The following is an 18,742-nucleotide window of genomic DNA, read 5'->3' as shown; positions in this document are numbered from 1 at the left end:
TGCCAAAAAGGGTCTGTTTTAGTGTGATGGGTTGACCTTGGCTAGGCACCAAATGCCCACCAAGGTGCTCTATCACTCCTTCTCCTCAGCAGAACAGCAGGGGGAGAAAATACGATGGGAAAAAAATCATGGGTCAAGATAAAGGCAATTTAATAAAATAAAACCAAAGGCTGTGCACGGAAGCAAATGAAAACACAAGTTTTGTTCTATATCTCCTATTAGCGGGTGATGTCTAGCCACTTCCCATGAAATTGGACTTCAGTACGCGTAGTGTTTGCTCCAGAAGACAAACATCATAATAACAAATGCCCTACCTTGCCCTCCTTTCCCTTAGCTTTTATTGCTGAACAGATATTATATGGTATGGAATATCCCTTTGGTCACTTTGGGTCAGCTGTCCTGGCTGTGTCCCCTCCCCAGACCTTGCCCACCCCCCAGCCCACTGGTGAGGGGGGAATGTTGGAGAGACAGCCTTGATGCTGTGCTGCACTGCTCAGTAGCAAGACACTGATGTGTTATCAGCAACTTTCTATCTACCAATACGAAGCACAGCAATATGAGGTCTGCTGTGGGGAAAATTAAGTCCATCTCAGCCAGATCCAATACATTTAGTCACAGTAATGATGGCAGCGTTATTCAGGGGGGATCTGAGATGCTGTATATTAGGTCCCAAAGAATTGCCCCAGGGACAACCAAAGAAACACAGAATTGCTGAGGCTGGCTCTATCTGTGCATTGACAGGACATGCTGGGCAACTGCACAGCTAAAGCTGGGTCTGTTGCTTCTGGTAATGAAGTATCTCCTTACTGCTTAAATATGCACCTTTTCATATGTATCTATATACTGTATACATGCAATTATATCTCTCAAATGACATCTGGGGATTCAAATGAAACAAAGATAAGCAAAAGTAAAGCAAAATAATCCTGATTTATATTATCAGATTTTTTTTTTCTTAAAGAAACAAAAGCAGTCCGTTTCCCAACAAACTCTGAAGTTAAAGACTTTTTGCAGGTTGATTTAATTGCTTTTTTTTTCATCTTGTTTTATTTTTAGTTATGGTTTTCTATAAAGTGAGAATTATGTGCCTTCCAGCTCTCTATCAATGGATATATATAGATAAGTTATTAATCAGTACAAGGAACTACAAAGCTGTAATGACTTGGCTTGGTAGTACTTCTGTAATGTGCCCATGTAAATAAAATACTTCAGCAGTGATGGCTCCCAGGCCATTTTGGAAAGTTGAATGAAGAAGTACTGAGTAATCAAATTCTTTCTCTGCATTCGCAGGTCACTTGTCACGTCTGTCAATTTTCAGGCACAAGTCCCTTTATTTACAACCGGCAGCCTAGTGCTGACCATGTCAGAGCACTTCAAAGCATACCTGTGTTTGCTGAGAACAAATGTTGTTAGCTTTAAGTCCTGCAAATACTCAGTACTCTTCAAAATTTCACTGTAGGACGTTGGATAATACCTAATATTTTAATATTAGCATTTCAAAAGTAAAAATTTCTGGAGGATTTAGCTTTCTTGTGAAGTATTTCTAATTTATTGTAGTTCGTGAGCAACTGCACAACTTGGCAACAACAGGCCTCTACAGCCAGCTAATGAAAATCTAATAAAAGTTAAAGTTCTTCATACATTCAAGGTCACATAGGGAATATTATGTGAATTATATTATTGCTGAACTGAGCTCACCTCATTTCACTTGAAAAACCACTGAAGGAACCAGATGTCAGCAAGATAAGTCATCTTGGCTTTCCAGAAAGAAGCAAAATCTTTCCTGGGTCTTGACAGCATCTTCAGACCAAGAGTTGAAGTTGATTTTAATACAGGGGATTTTTGATGTACTAGCATTTGACCTTAAATGATAGGGAAGCGGAAAGCTTATGTGTTTTATGACATTGTGCCTGGTGCTGATTATAGGCCTTTCTGAAGTTCATATTTACATACTGGTTTTGGTACAGATTAAGATTGCTTTGCCTTGAATTTCAGCTTCTACAGTGTCTGTTCCAGTTTGTTGTGATACAGTTTGCTTGAGAGACTGGAAAATCGTTCTTCCAGAGTAGTAGTAACATGTGGCTGGGGGAATTTCACTGAACAGTGTTGAGTATACTTCTTAAAGCAATCCTTCTTTGTAGAAAGCACTTATGATGTTACTTACAGTTAGCAAAAAAACGTTCAGGACGTTGTGTCTCCTGTTGAGTGTGGTTTTGTTAGACAGATCTTACCATGAAAAGTCAGTAGAAGTGCATAAATACAACCGTTTCTTTCCTCTTCTGAGAGAGTCAGCTTTTTCCAGATACTGTATTTAGCAGTTTACTACTGTGATTGCCCAGTAAAAAATACTTAGTTTGGTCAGTTAATGAAGACATTTCTGATTGATGCTAATGCAGTGAAAAGTAAATACTTGTTTGTGATTTCTGCTAGAAATGTTGGATGGCTATTTTGGCTTTGCTATATGTCCTGTACCTTTCAGTTGGCACAGCAGAATATACTGAGGTTGATAGCTTACAACTGCATCACAGCATTTCTTTTCAGAGGATTTTTCTTAGCAGACTTGTCGACATGAAGGCGGGGGGAGGGGGAAGAGAGAGAGTGTGTGTGTGTGTGTGTAGATGCCTATGCTATAGTGGTTGTTTGAGCAGCAAGGAATGGCATTACCATACATCTCCTCAGCATATGTCTTATCCTCAGGGCCTTGTTAACAACTAAATTTGCAGTGTGGATGTGCAACCATAAAAACCATAGCAGAATACCTAAGGACACTTTTCCCAAATAACCTACGCAGAAGTGACCTTCAGCATACCAGTATTTGAAGAAGTTTGGACTTTTTCCTTCTTCTCATTGTTTTTTCCCCCAATATTCCAGTTTCAGTAGACCAATAATGCAATATTCTGTTTTCCAGACAAGAAGCCCAAAGCCGTCTCAGAGCCCACAGCCCCATTTGGGTGACCAGACAGAACACCTCTCTGAAGCATCTGCTGATTCCTTAGAGGCCATGTCTGAGGGTGATTCTCCAACCCCCTTTTCAAGGGGCAGCCGTACGCGGGCAAGTCTTCCTGTGGTGCGGTCCGCAAACCAAACAAAGGAAAGATCACTGGGTAAGACCCTGCTTCGGTCCTCCTCCTCCTCTCTGCTCTTAGCCTGCGTTTTCCATTTGTGCATTTAAAATAGTTCGTAAATAGTTTGAGGTTAAAAAGTAAAGACTTTGGTAGCACATTATTTTTAATGTTGGGTTGTTCTTTGGAAGTGAGCTCGGTATGGCGTGCTGGGTAACTTAGGGCAATGGCAAAATTATTTTCATAAGATCTGAAAGTGTGCTGGGAACATGGTAGACAAGGAGAAAGATGCACACCCTGACATGAAATGCTGGCTTAATGGTTAAAACCCGGTATTGCAAATACTTTTTACCAAGCCTGCATACCATGTGGCAGTGAACTTAATACAAGATTGCACCCTCATTTTCAGACAGGAGACACAGGCTTTTTCACTGTCATCTCTTCAAAGCCAGACATAGTTGGAAGAAACCTAGAGATTGCCTAACAGATCCAGTTCTTAGTGAAAAGATTTGGTGTTTGCATGGCAGTGGCTTTCCAGGCAGAGGATTTGAATGGATATGCTGACGGAGATGCCCTTTACTTTGGGGTGCTGCCCTTCCATCTGCACAGTGATGCGAGTGATATGTCAGTGCAGGTGGATGGCTCGGCTTCCTGCGTTCTTCCCATATCTCAGGGTTGAATTAAACTCAGCTGTGAACCAGTGCTCCTTTTATGATGGTGGATTTTGTCCCAGAGACTGCTTTCCGCTGATGGATGGTATGAGTAAAGGCTGTTTTTTTGAGGAAAGACACCAGAGGGCAGTTAAACTGCTGTGAAAAGGCGGTGTAACTTGCATGTGGATTGCTGAGGAAGGCAGCTTTTTGCTCCGAGGTAATAAACTGAAATGCTGCTTTCCTGTAGACTCATCTCCCAACATACAGAGTGACATAAACTGAAGGCTGAGCTGCAAATCATACCATGCTTGTAAGCTTGTCATGGTGGTTTACTCGTTCCTCAACAATCTAAGACAGTTTCTGTCAAGAGTATTATGATACCTGACAAACACAACAAAAGAGAAGAAAACAGGGCTGGAAGGGGTCCCTGCTCCATCCGGAGCTGGCAAGTGTGGAGCAGCGGGGTTGGGGACAAGGGGCTGATTCTGGCCTGTGTCAGCTCACAGACTGGCAGCGCTGCTTTCTCAAAGCCGGTTGGGCCACCAATATGTTGGGCTCTTTGGGGAGAAATGTTGAAGAGTCCAACGTGGAAAAGACTGTTTGGTGTAGAGGTGTTTTTGAGAGCAAGTGTGTAGCACATTTATGTTTACTATGCATGCAGAGGATGCATCTCTGTCTATATGTCACTGCTGGCTAGCGTGTCCTCCGAATGGCTTGTTTTACCCTGAGATTTTCTGGAAAACATGTATTTGCTTCAATGTGATGTCAGGTGGATTAGGCCTGTGCAGGTCCATGTGCAACTTGCAGTCCAGCCTCACCACATGGGTTTCGTCTGCCACCCCAGGCCACATAGGGCATCTCAGCTCTGAACTTCTGTTTCAGATGTGGCCTAAGAATCAATAAATACCTTTTGGAAGGCTTTTCATTGGCATCAAAAGGGGTGGCCTGTTATGCAGCAGTGCTTTGGGCAATGTTTTCTCCCGCAAAAGCTGAGCTAGAAACAACTTTATTGTTGTCAGTTTATACATCTAAAAAGAATACAACTGCCTTGTTTCTGAAAAAGACTTCAGTGCTCATCGCTACAAATAAACGTGGTAACAGGAACATAGGAAGTGCTGTACTGGATTAGACAAGAGTCTGCCTGGCCCTGTAGTTTGTCTCCAAGAAGGACCATAGGCAGCTAATCTAGACAAGAGTGAGAACAGGGTCAGGATTGTGTGCGCATGATCCTTCCCTCAAGTGCTCTCCCAGCCTCAAGCTATCTTCAGCTTAGGGATTTCCTGGTTATGGTTTCTGCCTGTATAATAAACTTCAAGAGATGTCTCCTCCAGGTATTTGTTCAGTCTCCCTTTGAACCCATGTAAATTTTTCACTTCTGCAACAGTGCATCTGTGACTTTGGCAGCAAGTTTCTGTTGGTTTACTGCCCAACCATTGCTTTTCTCTTGCTTTGTTTTGTGTTTGCTTATCTACTCTAGAGTTATGCAGTCTTGTCCTTGTGTTGGAAGTGACAGCAAACATCAGATAGCTATCTGCTCCCCTTGGGACATGTCTGATCCTGTAGGCCTGTCATTTCCCTCAGGTCATCTCTTCTCTAGGCTGTGAAGTGCTGCTGTAATCACTTATTCCTCATCCAGAAACTGTCCTGGACATTTGATTATCATTGTTGCCCTTCTTTGCATTTTTTCCAGTTTGACAGTATACTTGCTGAGACGAGAGGACCAGAAGGTCACTGTTAAGTAGTCTACTTTTAAACCCTGTTTTTTAGCATCTGTTGCATCTATTGAAATGTGTTGTCCAGGTCCTAATGCAGGACAGTCACATGAAAATGTACTATTTTATTTAACGGCCAGGCTTTCAGACCCTGCAAGGCATCCTATCTCAGCCTGTCTTTCGTATGCTAGAGGCAAGACCCTGGCTTATCCCAGCACGAACAGGCAAAATGCAGGGATGGGGGGTAGAAGGAAGTAGTATGAAGCATTTCAGTTGAGAGTTTTTAGATTTGAAACTGGAGCAAAATAAGACTTTTCTCTCCTGTATTGCAGGAGGGGTCACAGCTATGTGTGTGGCTTAAGGGATCATCATGCTAGCCAAATAGGAGGTAATATATATTGTCACCACCCCGCAATCTGTCATTTTCAAGTTGTTCCAGGAGCTATTAGTAGCAAATATTTTGTCTTAAAAGATAGTCTACAAATTATTCTAAAATAGTTCACGTTTAGATTATTATTCTTCAATGTGTTTCTTTTATAATATGTCCTTTTCAGTCTTTTCTGCCAGTGTGTTCTAACACCACCATGAGCTATGTTCTGAAATTCAACTTTTGAGACATTGCAGACTGTGGCCCTGTTAACAATGTTTTTACTTCCAGCAGTATGAGGGGAGTGATTATTTTTAAAAAACAGGAAACTGTTTATAACTTCAATTTTAAAAGCATCATGAAAATATTTCTGTTCACATGATTTTAAACGAGATATGTGTAATCACCTCCCTTTCCATCTCTATTAATGTTTCAATTTAATCTATTTTAAATACAAATTATGTTTTGATCCTCAGCCAACAATTTCAGTGAGGAAAATGACCAACTTTTTTTTGACTTTTTATTAATTTTAAAATTAATATCGCAATGCTGCTGTTTTAAAAAACTGTTTTCTTTCTGAGATTCTAATTCTTCTGTAGGTTTCTATTTTGCTAAACTACATATGAGTCAGTTTGTTTTTAAATTGCGGTCTGAATTAACATGGAGCCTGAGAAGGAATAGTGGTAATGCATTTTGGCTACCCCAGCATCATGGTTTTGTCAGTCAGGACTAATTCAATAGGACATTGTATTCATGTGGAGTCTACCCCGAACACAGTATTCCAGTTGTGGGCCCATTTAAAATTTCAGCCACAGTTTTCAAAATGAAGGTATTCCTTGGCTAAGAGGTCCATCAGAAATCAGCCTTCTTCTCATCAATCTGCAGCCTGGAGACAAAGTGAGATATTAAAATAAATTAATTCACTGTGCAAGAGAAAATTAAATGTATTTTTAAATATCTATTTGAAAGCTGGGATATTTTCCAGTGTGATAACTGTGGGAAAAAATTATCTAGCGAAACTGTCAGAGTGAGAATCAGCTGAAATCTGGAAAGTGCTCGAAAGCTTTCAACAAACTTCACTTGTGATTTGCCTGGAGGAAGCAGAACCTGACAAGCGCCCAGCGAGGTTGCACGGGCAGCCAGCCTGTGCCTGCGCTGCAGCTCGCTGCTGTCACTGCTCTGGGACCTCCACGGCAAAAGGAAGACTGGAAAATATTTTCACTTGTACTCTCTCATGTGGCACATCTGTACAGACGAGGGGCCTGATCCTTGGTAAGGGCAGGCACCTGGTATCCTGTGCAGTGACTGAGCGGTGGGGATGGTTGATGCGATTGGTTGCAGCCCCGAAGGGCAGGGTGTGATTACAGCCTCTGAATGTGGTAACAGCTGCAGGTGCTGCTGCACGATTGGGCTGTAACATGCGGGGCTGGATTAAGGAAGAATATGGTGCAAGGAGAGATTTCTATAAATGCACAAGGATTTGCGTTTGAGAAGTTACTGAGGAGGATGGAGCTTTATAGCTTGAGGGTTGCAAACACCTTCCCTGGGTGTCCCAGCCAGGGTGCCTGGCCACTCCAGTCCAGATGAATAAGGAGCAGAGGCTGACCGGGCTCTTTGCTGGTAAACCTGTGCCTAAAAATAGGTGCCATGGGAAGGGCTCTGCAGAAATGTCTGATCCTGCCAGCATTTACATTTTATTTGCATTTGGAGGGATTACTTATGGGAGTAAAATTACACAAATGCTTAAGGATTGGCATGAGGAGGGTCTCAAACAATCATGGAGTACTCAGAATACTATTTGTTAGCTCCCCAACCCCAAGCTTTAGCAGGCACGGATTTTAGTGTTTGGTTAATTAGTTTGCTGCCACCTTCCATGGAAATACTGTTACTGATTATAGTAGTAACACCTGGATCTTGTGTAGCATTTCTTGCAGGTGTTTCTCAAAGCAAGTTGGGGCTGTAGTTAAATTTAACACATAGGAAAACTTCTGTGGTGAGAGAGACAGACTTGGTTGTTGTCATGCAGCAGTAGAAATAACTCTCTATACATGTGTATGCAATGAACTGTAAGACTTACACAGAAAAACACAAATGTTAAAGATAGACATAAATTATATTGGTGGTGATTAATTGTTGTGTACTATTTATGAGCTAGAAATTAAAATAGGCATTAGTTGAATCAGGAAGAAGGTGTGTGAACGCTCACAGACATTATGAGATGCATGTGATTTGTTACCAGTGGCATTATCCTCTCCAGTTCCTATAGGCATGATTCAAGCCTAATGAAGTCAGCAGGATATTCAGTGTAATTCATGAGAGAGGAACTCCCTGGGAACTGCATTTCAAGTTAAGGCTGGGTACAGCTTTAATGTATTCAGTCATCTTAAAGAAATTTCCCCTATCTTGTCTTTTTACAGTGTATGCAAAGCAGCCAACATGCAAAAAGTCATGTAAATATTTGCTGTCATGGTCAGATACATTAACATGGGCTGGCAGGTTTATAGGAGAAACAGCCTGAAACAACTAGTTCCAATTATTGAATTGAAACACAGACCCTAGGAAATTATAATATTCTAAGGTAGCAGCAGTTTTCCTGTCCAGATTTCTAGAATGTATCTTCTTTCACATTTCTTCAAATTATAGCTGAAGTTTTTGGATTTGGAAAGAAAAAAACCTACACCACTTACCTGAAATATTTTGCATCCAAAGAGCAAAAGTAGGTAAACAATCATATTGACATATCATGGTACTTAAGAGTTTTTTCTGTTTCATTTATTGTCCCTACATGATTTGTGAAGGACAGCTATATGGAACAGTGAAATATGGGCCTTCCCAGGCTAGTACTCATGCACTCAATTATTGTTTACTCAACAGATTCTTCCTTCTAAAAGAGAATGTCTTGTGTGTACCTGAAAAAAAAAAAACTTCCAAGAAGCAGGGTCTTGTTTAGTACATACTGTCTCAACAGAAGCACATTCTGTCTGCCACTAAAAAGCTGATAAGCAGTATATTTTAGGTGCTGTGTCACACTGGAGCTGAATTTGACTCCATTGCAACAGCCAGTATCAGCGTGGATCCAATGGGTTCATTGCAGTGATACTGGAGTAGATGATATGGAGTGTGCTAAATATAACCATTGGCTATACAAGTCTGTATCGATCACTGCTATATCTGTAAATTTTTTTTGAATGCAATCTTTATTATTTGCACTGCAGTAAAACTAAAGGACCTTGACTAAAAATGGGACCTCACCATGTTCGGTAATATACACAGTGAGAAAATACTCCTGCTGCAGGACCTTGCAACATGAATAAGCCAGAATGAAAATAAAGGGAGAGGTAGAGTAATTAGGGTTCAAAATGATAAATGGAATAAAACTACGTCAAGGTGGCAGTGGCTTTCCTCTTTACCCAATATCATGGCTGCACAGAAGGTGCAATGTCTTAGTCCTGTGCTACCACCACTTCTTATTCTGATTTAGCAGAGCAATTTGAGCTTTCAGTAGTTGGTGCCTGTTGGAAGAGGGATCTGGCTGCTGGAATAGCTTCTACAGGCCAAACTACCCCTCAGAGGAAAGGTAGGAGGCCAGATGGAGCTGTTCTGTGCATTGTGTCTGGTGCAGGAGCTATCACTTGGACAAATTTGGTCTAATTTTCATGTTAAGTAAAATTTGTAAGTCTACCTCTAATACAGTAAGTTACACAAATGCCAAACCCTTCCATTTGCATGTGAGCAGGCAAAGAAAAAAGCGTATTGCAATTCCATCCGTTGCAAGAAGTGCAAGGTTTTGGCTGAGTGGAGAACAGGAGAGCCTGTCCCTCAGCACTGTGTATTTAGGATTTGCTGCCAGTGCTGACAGCAGATCCCTGAATTGAGGGCAGCTCTTGGATTTAGTCATTGTTCCCAATACTATTTCTATATTTAGGTAGTGATTCTAATGCATAGTTACTATGCTGGGCCTGAGTTCAGGTTTCTGTTCTCAAAGGGGAATACTGTAATCTGTGGTATCATATAAGGCTTGTTTTTGTGCTCATTCTCTCTCCCTCTTTTGCATTTTTGGCTATAGAGTAGCCCGATTTAAACAGGGTAAGAGGATAATCACTGTATCAGAGGCTTGCTCATAGCTTGCTGATTGGGACAACCCGGGAAATGGTCTGAGCAACTCTCAAGATGGGAGCCCTTCTGGATAAATTCTTAACTGCTCAACTTTTTCATAGAAGACAGGCACTTGGTACCATTGCTTCTACCCAGTCCCTTTCCATGATGAGTAAACCGTCTGTGGGTATGAGGGCAGAGCAATGGGTGGTGTTTATCTTTGCTTTAGCAAGGCCTTTCACGTGTCTCATAGCCTTCCTGAAGCCACATAGGGGAGATACGGGTGGCCTTCAAGTGAGTAGCGCTTAATGCTTTCGGGTCTAACAGGCAGCTGGTTTTCGGTGGTCTTCCTTAGGGGTGGAATCTGGGCCAGTACTTTTTAACATCATCAACTTGGCTGTTGGGAGAGCTTTTAACATGCTGGAGGATCAGCCAGCCACTCACTGGTACCCCGGTGAGCCAGAGGAGTGGGCTAGCAGGAACTTCATGAAGTCCACAGAGGCAAATGTAGTCTATCAGGCAGGGACAGAATGGCCCTGAGCGGCAACGTAGGCAGGGACAGACTGGCTTGGGAGCAGCTTTGCAGAAAGGACTTTGGGTCTGACAACAAGGTGATTATGTGTGCCCTTGACAACAGTGACAATTGAGTAGCTGGCTATAGGAAAAATTTAGCTGGCAGGTTGAGGGCAGTGGTTATTCCCCTTTCTCAGCATTTGTGAGGTTGCACAGGCAGTATTAGGTCCAGTAAAGAGATAATGACAAACTGGAATGAGCTCAGCAAATGGCCTTTTGGCATTCCTCTCCTTAAGCATGCTAGATAAGGTCATGGGTCCAAGATCCTGTTTGATGTAGGCCTTAACATAAAGTCAAGCTGCTTGTTAGAGCCCATGCAGGTGGATTCCTGATGTGATGCTGTAACCAGCTGTGCTTATACATGCCGATGGCTCAACCTCTAAACTTGCTACTGACAGTAGTAGTGAACTCTCTAGAAATGAAATAACCTCAGAAGTATTAAAGAGAATTTCTACAGTAAATACAGAAAATTTGGTAAATGGAGCAAAACTACAAAGTCATGTGTGGCCTAGGTGATTAATGATCCATGGCTATGAGGTCACATTCTACCCTTGAATGCATCACTTCTACATGGTTCAGTACTAAAATACAGGTTTTATAAAAACAGTCAGCATTCAAGTAATGTGTGTTTGATACAGCTGATTTATATAGGAAGGAAATACAATTGGGTAGGCGCGCTCTCTCTCTCTCTCTGTTTATTCAAGAGGAAGAACATGTATTCCAGTAAATTTAATTTAGGTTTTCTTGTCTTTTTTTGCTGTTGCGTCCTTAAAAGTTACCAACAAAAATGCCCCTATGTAAAATACTTGCTTGCAGTGTCCATAAATTCTTAACATGTCTATGTAGTCATTGGCAGATACGTCCTCTGAAATTGGACTAGTCCGCTTGGTACCCTTGGCTGGGAGCCAGGTAGGCATGGCTTACTGGCTTCTTCAGAGGCGAGTGACTCAGCTTCTGGTGGGCAAAAGCAGCACAGCTGCAAGAGCCTGATTAGGCAAGTTCTGTGCTGTTCGTGTGCAGTTCTCGTTCTCTCATTTTACTACGCTAAATTGGTGAATGTGAACTGGAGTAAATGCAGCATGGCAGAAGCTATGGGCCCTCTGAAAAATAGCTCTGGTACACTTGAAATTTCTGAGTCAGAAATGTCACTAAGTTGCTCAGTTATCATTTTGTATTATTTTGTCATTAACTACCATAGGATTTTTCTGTTCTTCCAAGTTTAGTGGCATCGTTTTGTTGGTTAGGGTTATGAAAAAGTCTTGCTGCTCAGTTGGACTATTCTGGCAAGAGCAAGGGTATAGATGCAATTACTGTCCAAAAGTCATCCTGCCAGAACACTGTTTTTCACCTGGGGAACTGGGTTAAACTGAAATGTTCCCTCACACTCTCTAGATGATAGAAGTAACCGTCTACACTTGATGGACTTGCTGACATAGGTGCATGGACAAAGTTGTCTTTTGTCAATAGGCTGTTTCATAGGTTTTATCTGCAATCAGGTAGTACAAATAACAGTTTAGGTAGAAAAAATTGTCCATTTCCTTTTGGTTTTTTGCCTTTTCGTAGCCAGCTAAATGTATCCTTTTGTAGAAAAGGTTAGTATTTGAGTGACAGTTAAAAATATTTCTCGTAACACTTTGGTAGAAATTTTATGTCACTACTGAATTTTCCATGTGTTTTTTCATTAAGTAACAAATCTATTGCAGAATTACAGAAAGTCATTGTAAATAGCAGAAAAGGATGAAACAATAAGTAGTAGTACTGGACTAAATTAAACAGTTCCTGTTTTTACTGAAATTGTTATCAAACAACTGAATACCTTGAGCAAAGCTCTTCAGGCTATTCTGGAAGAAAATTATATAAAATTAGTAATTGTTTTTATTTCATTAAAAGATCTACTTTTTGATTCTTTTAGTACTTGAAGACAGTTAAAATATATTTATAGATATTTGCTGAATGTGGAGGGCAGATTATCAGCAGGGAGTAGCTAATAGAAGCTAGTACAAGAGCTTCAAGCTAGAAATACCACAGGGATCATGGCAATGACCTCAGACTAGTCGAAAATATGTGTGGTGAAATAGGAGAGTCAAGTCTTCAGGGTGTGGAAAGGAAGAACTGCATGTTGAGGAATTTCTTCCACACTGCAAGAATAGTTACTGCAATAAACTTGTGTCTGCATAACTCTTGTAGAATTTGGTGATGAGGACACCAACTATGTGCTGTCTCCGCCTATCTGATAGCTGGGGGCAGGAGGCAGGGGCAGAAAACAATATGGTCCTATGCCGCCCTTACAGTCTTATGTATTACAATTTCCTCAAACAAAAATCAGAGAAAAACTGGAAGGATCTTGGCATTTTTGTAAATTGTAAACTGGATTTTGATGAAATGCTTGGCAGCTTTTATTGTTATCCCCTCTGGATTGTCCTGAATTGTCCCAGCAAAAATAGTTACCATCAATATTTTGAAAGTTATCCTTAGTTTTTAAAACTGATGCAAGTCTGAACTTGATTCAACATAAATACGAGGAAGAAAAAAAGGGTGCATTTTCTCACTTTTGCTTGTTATCATTGCTGATGACTTCAGCAAGAGGGAATGTGCAGGCAGAGCCAGTGACTCAATGGACGTAAGGTTGGAAGATCAAGCTAAACCGGCATGAAAAGACAAAGATTGTCCATCATCTCAAAAAGATATGGTTAACTGATGGTTAGGTAAAGAGTGAAAGAAATCTGACGACCAACCTCTAACTCAACATTGTGTTACTTAATTTACTTTACAAAACATAGCTCAGCTTGATTTCTGGTAGTTCTTACCACTTTTCCTCAGCGTTTCTTCACCTCAAGATGTAACTTCCTTTGCTAGTTTACCTAATTTTCCATTCCTTATATATCCTGTACTTATTCCTAATATACTTTTTGGATATTATTATTCATCTAACAAGGTCTGAAGGCCTCCTGTGCATATTCTCCCCTGTTTGTTATACCTAGCTTTGTACCTTTGGTTTAAAGACATTTCAGAGCTTCTGATGCATCCAAGTTTTGATTGTTGTAGTCCAACCAGCTTTACTAATTACTTTCAAATTGGACATGAAGTTTCCAGAGGATACATAGAGTGGCTGCATTGGAAGGGAGTAGCAGTGCCTTGTTCATGCCAGTGGTTTCTGGTTCTGTGGGAAGGTTTCTGTACTCCAGCACAGAAGCATCCCCCATCAGCCAAATACAGATATTATCATCAGTTAATGCTTCTCTTCAGATGGGAGCCCATGGATTAAGGTGTTGCCAAATGTCAGTAAGATTTTTCAGTGCAGAAATTGGCAAATGTCTTGCCTATACAGAGTCCTGTAGCTTCACAGGAAAGAAGCTCGTGAACTCCAGTGTAAGCTTTGACTATTTTATTTCATAACACTGAGGAGTTATTTAACACCTCTGCCTCAGTTTTCTCTTCTTTATTATGAGAAGAGAATTATGAGAGGATTATGTGAGAAGCAGTATTTTCCGTTTAAAATTCATTGTGTGAGAGAATTAAGTGATATTTGTAAAGGTCACAGAAGATGACTGTCATGTTTGTGAACTTCTTGATTTGTCAGTTATTTAACTTTTCCTTGCTGTTTTGTGGTTCCATGTTTTTCTTTCTTAAATAACCAGCTTGTAAGGATAATTCCTGTTCTGTAAATAAAAGCACATTGTGATTAAAGCTCATCTAAGCTGCCCAGCACTGAGACCACTGTTGGCCATATAACCTCGATAACGTGGTGCTTAGTCCAGGTTAGGTCAGCACTCTGTGTTAGATGGAGGTGCTGAGAGATGTGACCTGGGTGGTGTCATGCCACCTGCATAACATTAGCTTTTGCCATAAGGAGTAAACCTTTATGAATTGGAACTAAGGAGTTATGATCTTACTGGTATGGGTACAGGGCTGAGCCATTTTGGTCATGCAGCTCCTTGCTCTAAAGCCAGCCTGGACCCCGTGAGTTCAGGTATGGTTCACCGTTACACCATGTGGGCATGTCCTCGGCTGCCAAGTGGGTTTTACAGCCCAGCAGCAGTAACTGAGCTGAGCACCTTGTCACGTGTCTGCTGCCTCTGTGTGAGCTGCATCCACAGCATGGGCAGCCCTCGGAGCTGTGCCAGCTGGATTAAAGGTGCAGGGTGGCTGCTCTGTGCGCCCTCTGAACCCAGCACTGATGGGTTTAGCTTGTGCAGGAGGCAATGCCTATGTAGATCAGGTTAACAAAGTACCTTTCATTGCACTGTGTTGCATTTTCTGTAGACCATCCCTGAGAGAAATGACATAGTAAGTCCTTCTGTCACTGATCCTTGGTAACGGGGGAGCAGCAAGTCTTTTGTTTTTGAAAGAGCTGTGTATGCAGGGAAGGAAGGGGTGATCATGTGGTGTGTTGGCATGATCATCATCAGATCTGGGTTTTATGCTTGTAAACCTTTCTTTGAAGATGTCCTTTCACCTCTTGGGTGTTTAATTTCCCCTACTATAAAACATACCTTTCTGTTGACAGGAATGTTGTGAAGCAATTTGTAAAGAGGTTTAAGTTTCTAAGTCCTGGCTTACACATAAATGTTTTTTTTTGTATGGCCTGTGTTTAATGCCATGGCCTGTTGCCCATAGGGTAAAGAAAAATGAGAATTTCCAGAAGTATTTCTGAAACTACCAGCATGTTGAAGGGGAAGGCTGAATATCGGTTTGCCTTGTAGCTGTAGGAAAGCCCAGGGCTGGCAGTATCCAGGAGCACCTAGGAGTGGTAGCTGCGGTGTTGTGTGACTTGCACTTTCAGAACAGTTGCATGGTGTAGTTTCATCATTCACACTGATATTCATACCTGTCTTCATAGAGTAGCAGAGCATTTCGTAGTCCTGTTTTTGTGTTTTATGAAACTTGGCACAATCTTTATGTTTCAGGTAAATCCATTGTAATAGAAGCAGAAGTGCAAGTGGGACTTCAGCATACATGGAGACATTAACACCCATTGTGCTTAACTTTCTTTCCAGCAGCTTTGCTGGTACATGGGCTGGCCCTAACAACAGCCGTGCCTGAGTTATATTCTGTTTCTTCTAACTTTAATTCTCCATGGGAGTAATTTTTTAGCTGAAGGTAAAACAAACCTTGGAACTCCAGCAACTTCCATGAGGTTGGACCTGTGGGTATTGCTGCTGTTCAGAGTTTAAGCTGGGCAATGAGTGGGAGAAAAACAATGTCAATGACTTAAAATAATGGATTTTGAGTCTATTTTGTGATGCCAAAACAGGATTTTTAGAAGTAAGCAGTTTTGTCAAATAGGAAATGCCCTAAAGCATTGCTATATCATGATACAGATCAGACAACTCAAGAGAAAAGGCAATAGTTTTTTTAAGGGCATGTGATTCAAGGGAGAGTAAGGAAAAAAGAATTTATTATCTTTGAAAATGTCTTTTCCCCGTACAGTGAGATTGTGGCCAAAACATTTCTCTGACTTGTATGTTAAAGCTGTCTATTTTAAGGCATGATCTTTTTGGATAACATGCATCTTTGCTTTGAAAATCCAAGACCCAAAGACAACTGTAATTTTGTTTTGGATCAATATTTTGTGGGAGTATTGGAAGACAGGCAGAGTCAAGGCTGTTCTGAAATGATTTAGACTTGTGTATAAGGAAGATCTTTCAACTCTACCATTTCTTTTGTGTTAATGGTTTCAGGATCTTAATATTCAGCATGTTGTACTGATCTGAAATGGAGAAATAGCATTTTCGGCATTCTGTGATAACTTTTAAATGGGGCAGAAGAGACAGTCACACAGAACTGCAAAGCTGATACACAAAGTTTATATATTTAGCCAAAAGAATCTTTTTTTGCCATTTAATCCGAGAAAGTTTCAAATGCCAAAATATAGAAGGTTCCTTATGTTCTTCCTGAGAACTGAAAGCTGTCATCAAAAATGAGTATGTTTTGGATAAATCTTGGAACAGTGAAATAAATGCAATCATTAAAAACATGTGTACTTAAATTTTTTTACAAATATAGTTGGTTTCTGAATTCTAAAGCATGTTTAACTGCATAGACTATTTGAATAAGCACTAGAAAGCAAATTTTACCTAGAAGAACATAAATAATGTCTCAAATTGAAATACTAAAAAAAGAAAAATACTTTAATAACTCATTAAATATTGGCATTAAAATAAAATTCTTAGGAAAATTTTCCTCAGTCTTTGAAAGAAAACTAGTTACTTTTAAGTCTGATTTTTTTCCAGTGAAAGGGAAATGGAAGTTTGTAGTAGGATTCGTAAAGTGTCTGATTGCAATCTTAAAGAAGTGATATCAGCTCTTGATAATAGTAGGAAAATGAAGGTAACAGCTCCATTTTATAAAAGCAGCTTAATGTTAAATAATGGTTAGGTAATGTTGAGTAGTCTGTTTAGTATTAAGAAAAATTAACATCTTCCTTCCCTAAGTACAAACACAATTATCTATTCACTGATAGCAGGAGCATCTGACTATGTATGTGTTCATTCCTCTATAGCAATTATGGACAGCATAGGAACAAAAGTACTAAAGACTAAGGGGAAAGTAGGGCTCATCTTAGATTAAAATGCCTTCTCTTCTTTTCATTAAATACCTCTGTATTCTAGGACCTTAGCTTTTCCCATTGTGTTTTCTCAGTGTTTGTATCCCAGCACCATAAACTGCCCATCCCATTGCTGGTGACTTTCAAGTGAATCATAGAATCATTTAGATTGGAAAAGACCTTTGAGATCATCAAGTCCAACCATTAACCCAGGACTGCCAAGTCCACCACTAAACCATGCTGCTAAGCACTGCATCTACACAATTTTTAAATACCTCCAGGGGTGGCGATTCCACCACAACAAATGATAAAATAAGCAAGACACAAGGGCAGTGAAAATCTGTTTTGTGATTTGTGGGGATTTGATGATGACTGATGGTAACTACATTGAGGACCTTTGTTCCCAGCCCCCCTGTTTGTATTGGCCATGGGAGAACAACATACACTGCATCCACACTGCATTTACTGTGGTGAATTCAGTTTGTGTAAAATACTCTGCCTAGTTCTAGCCTGCTTGTGTTCGTTATTGGTAGATGCAAAGGCATGGCAGCACAGAATCTGCTTGGGTCCCAAAGACTGCCTGAAAATATAATCAAGACTTTTAGCAGTTAGTTCAGCCTGAATGCTGTCCTTCTACCATTGTGCCACTAGCAACATCCAAACTGGGTGGTATAAAACTTGTCTTGATTGTATGTATATACATGAGCTGCAGTGAATTCAGTGTAGATGTTTCTGTAATAGGTAGTTCTTAAGCAGATCTGATACTGTTTTCCAAGTACTTTCCAATGGCTAGATAGCTGCCGAGCCATTTACAAAGCATTTAGCTGTGGTCGTGCCTCTCAGGCAGCTGGTGGAAATAGACTTCAGTGATATTTCACTGTCTTTTCTACATTCTTTTCCCCTCCATTCTGGGCTGCTAAATGTTGGCAAAGTGGATGCACCAATATATCTTGGGAGCCACTGAGCTGGAAAGCAGTTAGCAGAAAAGGGTCCAGGGATCCTGGTGGATACCAAGCTGAACATGAGCCAGCAATGTAATGTGCCCTTGCAAGCAAAGACAGCCAGTGGTATCCTGGGCTGCATTAGACAGAGCATTGCCAGCAGGTCAAGGGAGGTGATCCTTCCCCTCTGCTCAGCACTGGTAAGGCCACATCTGAAGTGCCGTGTCCAGTTCTGGGCTCCTTGGTACAAGAGAGACATGGACATACTGCAAACAGTCCCGTGAAGGGCCGCAAGGATGATTAACCTGACTGGACCGTTTCTGCTATGAGGAAAGGCTGAGAGAACTGGACGTGCTCAGCTTTGAGAAGGCTCAAGGAGAGGGATCTCATCAGTGCGTAAAATTCCCTGAGGGGAAGGTGCAAAGAAGACAGAGCCAGACTCTTATCAGTGATGCCCAGTGATAGGACCAGAGACAGTGGGCACCAACTGAAATATGAGGTTCCCTCTGAACATCAGGAAACACTTCACTGTGAGGGCGAGTGAGCACTGGCACAGGTTTCCCAGAGAGGCTATGGAATATCCTTCCTTGGAGATATTCAAAAGCTGGACATAGTCCTGGGCAAGTGGCTGTTGGAATCCCTGCCTGAGTGGGGGGTTTGGACCAGATGACCTCCAGAGGTGCCTTCCAACCTCAGCTGTTCTGTGATTCTGTGGTGTGCCATTTTACTGTCTTTTTATACCACCGCAGAAGCTATACCTGCTCCATCTCTTACAGATAGCAAGAGAGTAAA

At 41.1% G+C, this 18,742-nt stretch overlaps 1 protein-coding gene across 17 annotated transcripts in view; it reads left to right on the top strand.

Moving 5' to 3' along the window:
* Window positions 1–18,742, top strand: part of KIAA1217 (KIAA1217 ortholog) — a 366,098-nt gene that overhangs the window by 265,073 nt on the left and 82,283 nt on the right. For all 17 annotated transcript variants that reach the window (XR_008731924.1, XR_008731923.1, XM_055708257.1 and 14 more), the window contains one exon: window positions 2,909–3,104. Coding sequence is in view for 15 of the 17 variants with exons in the window: in XM_055708257.1 (XP_055564232.1) it covers window positions 2,909–3,104 (196 nt within the window). In the remaining 2 variants the exon portion in view is untranslated. The remainder of the gene's footprint in view (window positions 1–2,908; window positions 3,105–18,742) is intronic.

The sequence above is a fragment of the Falco cherrug genome, chromosome 4, assembly GCF_023634085.1.
Source record: "Falco cherrug isolate bFalChe1 chromosome 4, bFalChe1.pri, whole genome shotgun sequence".
Taxonomy (NCBI): Eukaryota; Metazoa; Chordata; class Aves; order Falconiformes; family Falconidae; genus Falco; species Falco cherrug.
Note: the sequence above shows the minus strand (reverse complement) of the source record. Positions and strands in the feature narration are given on the sequence as shown.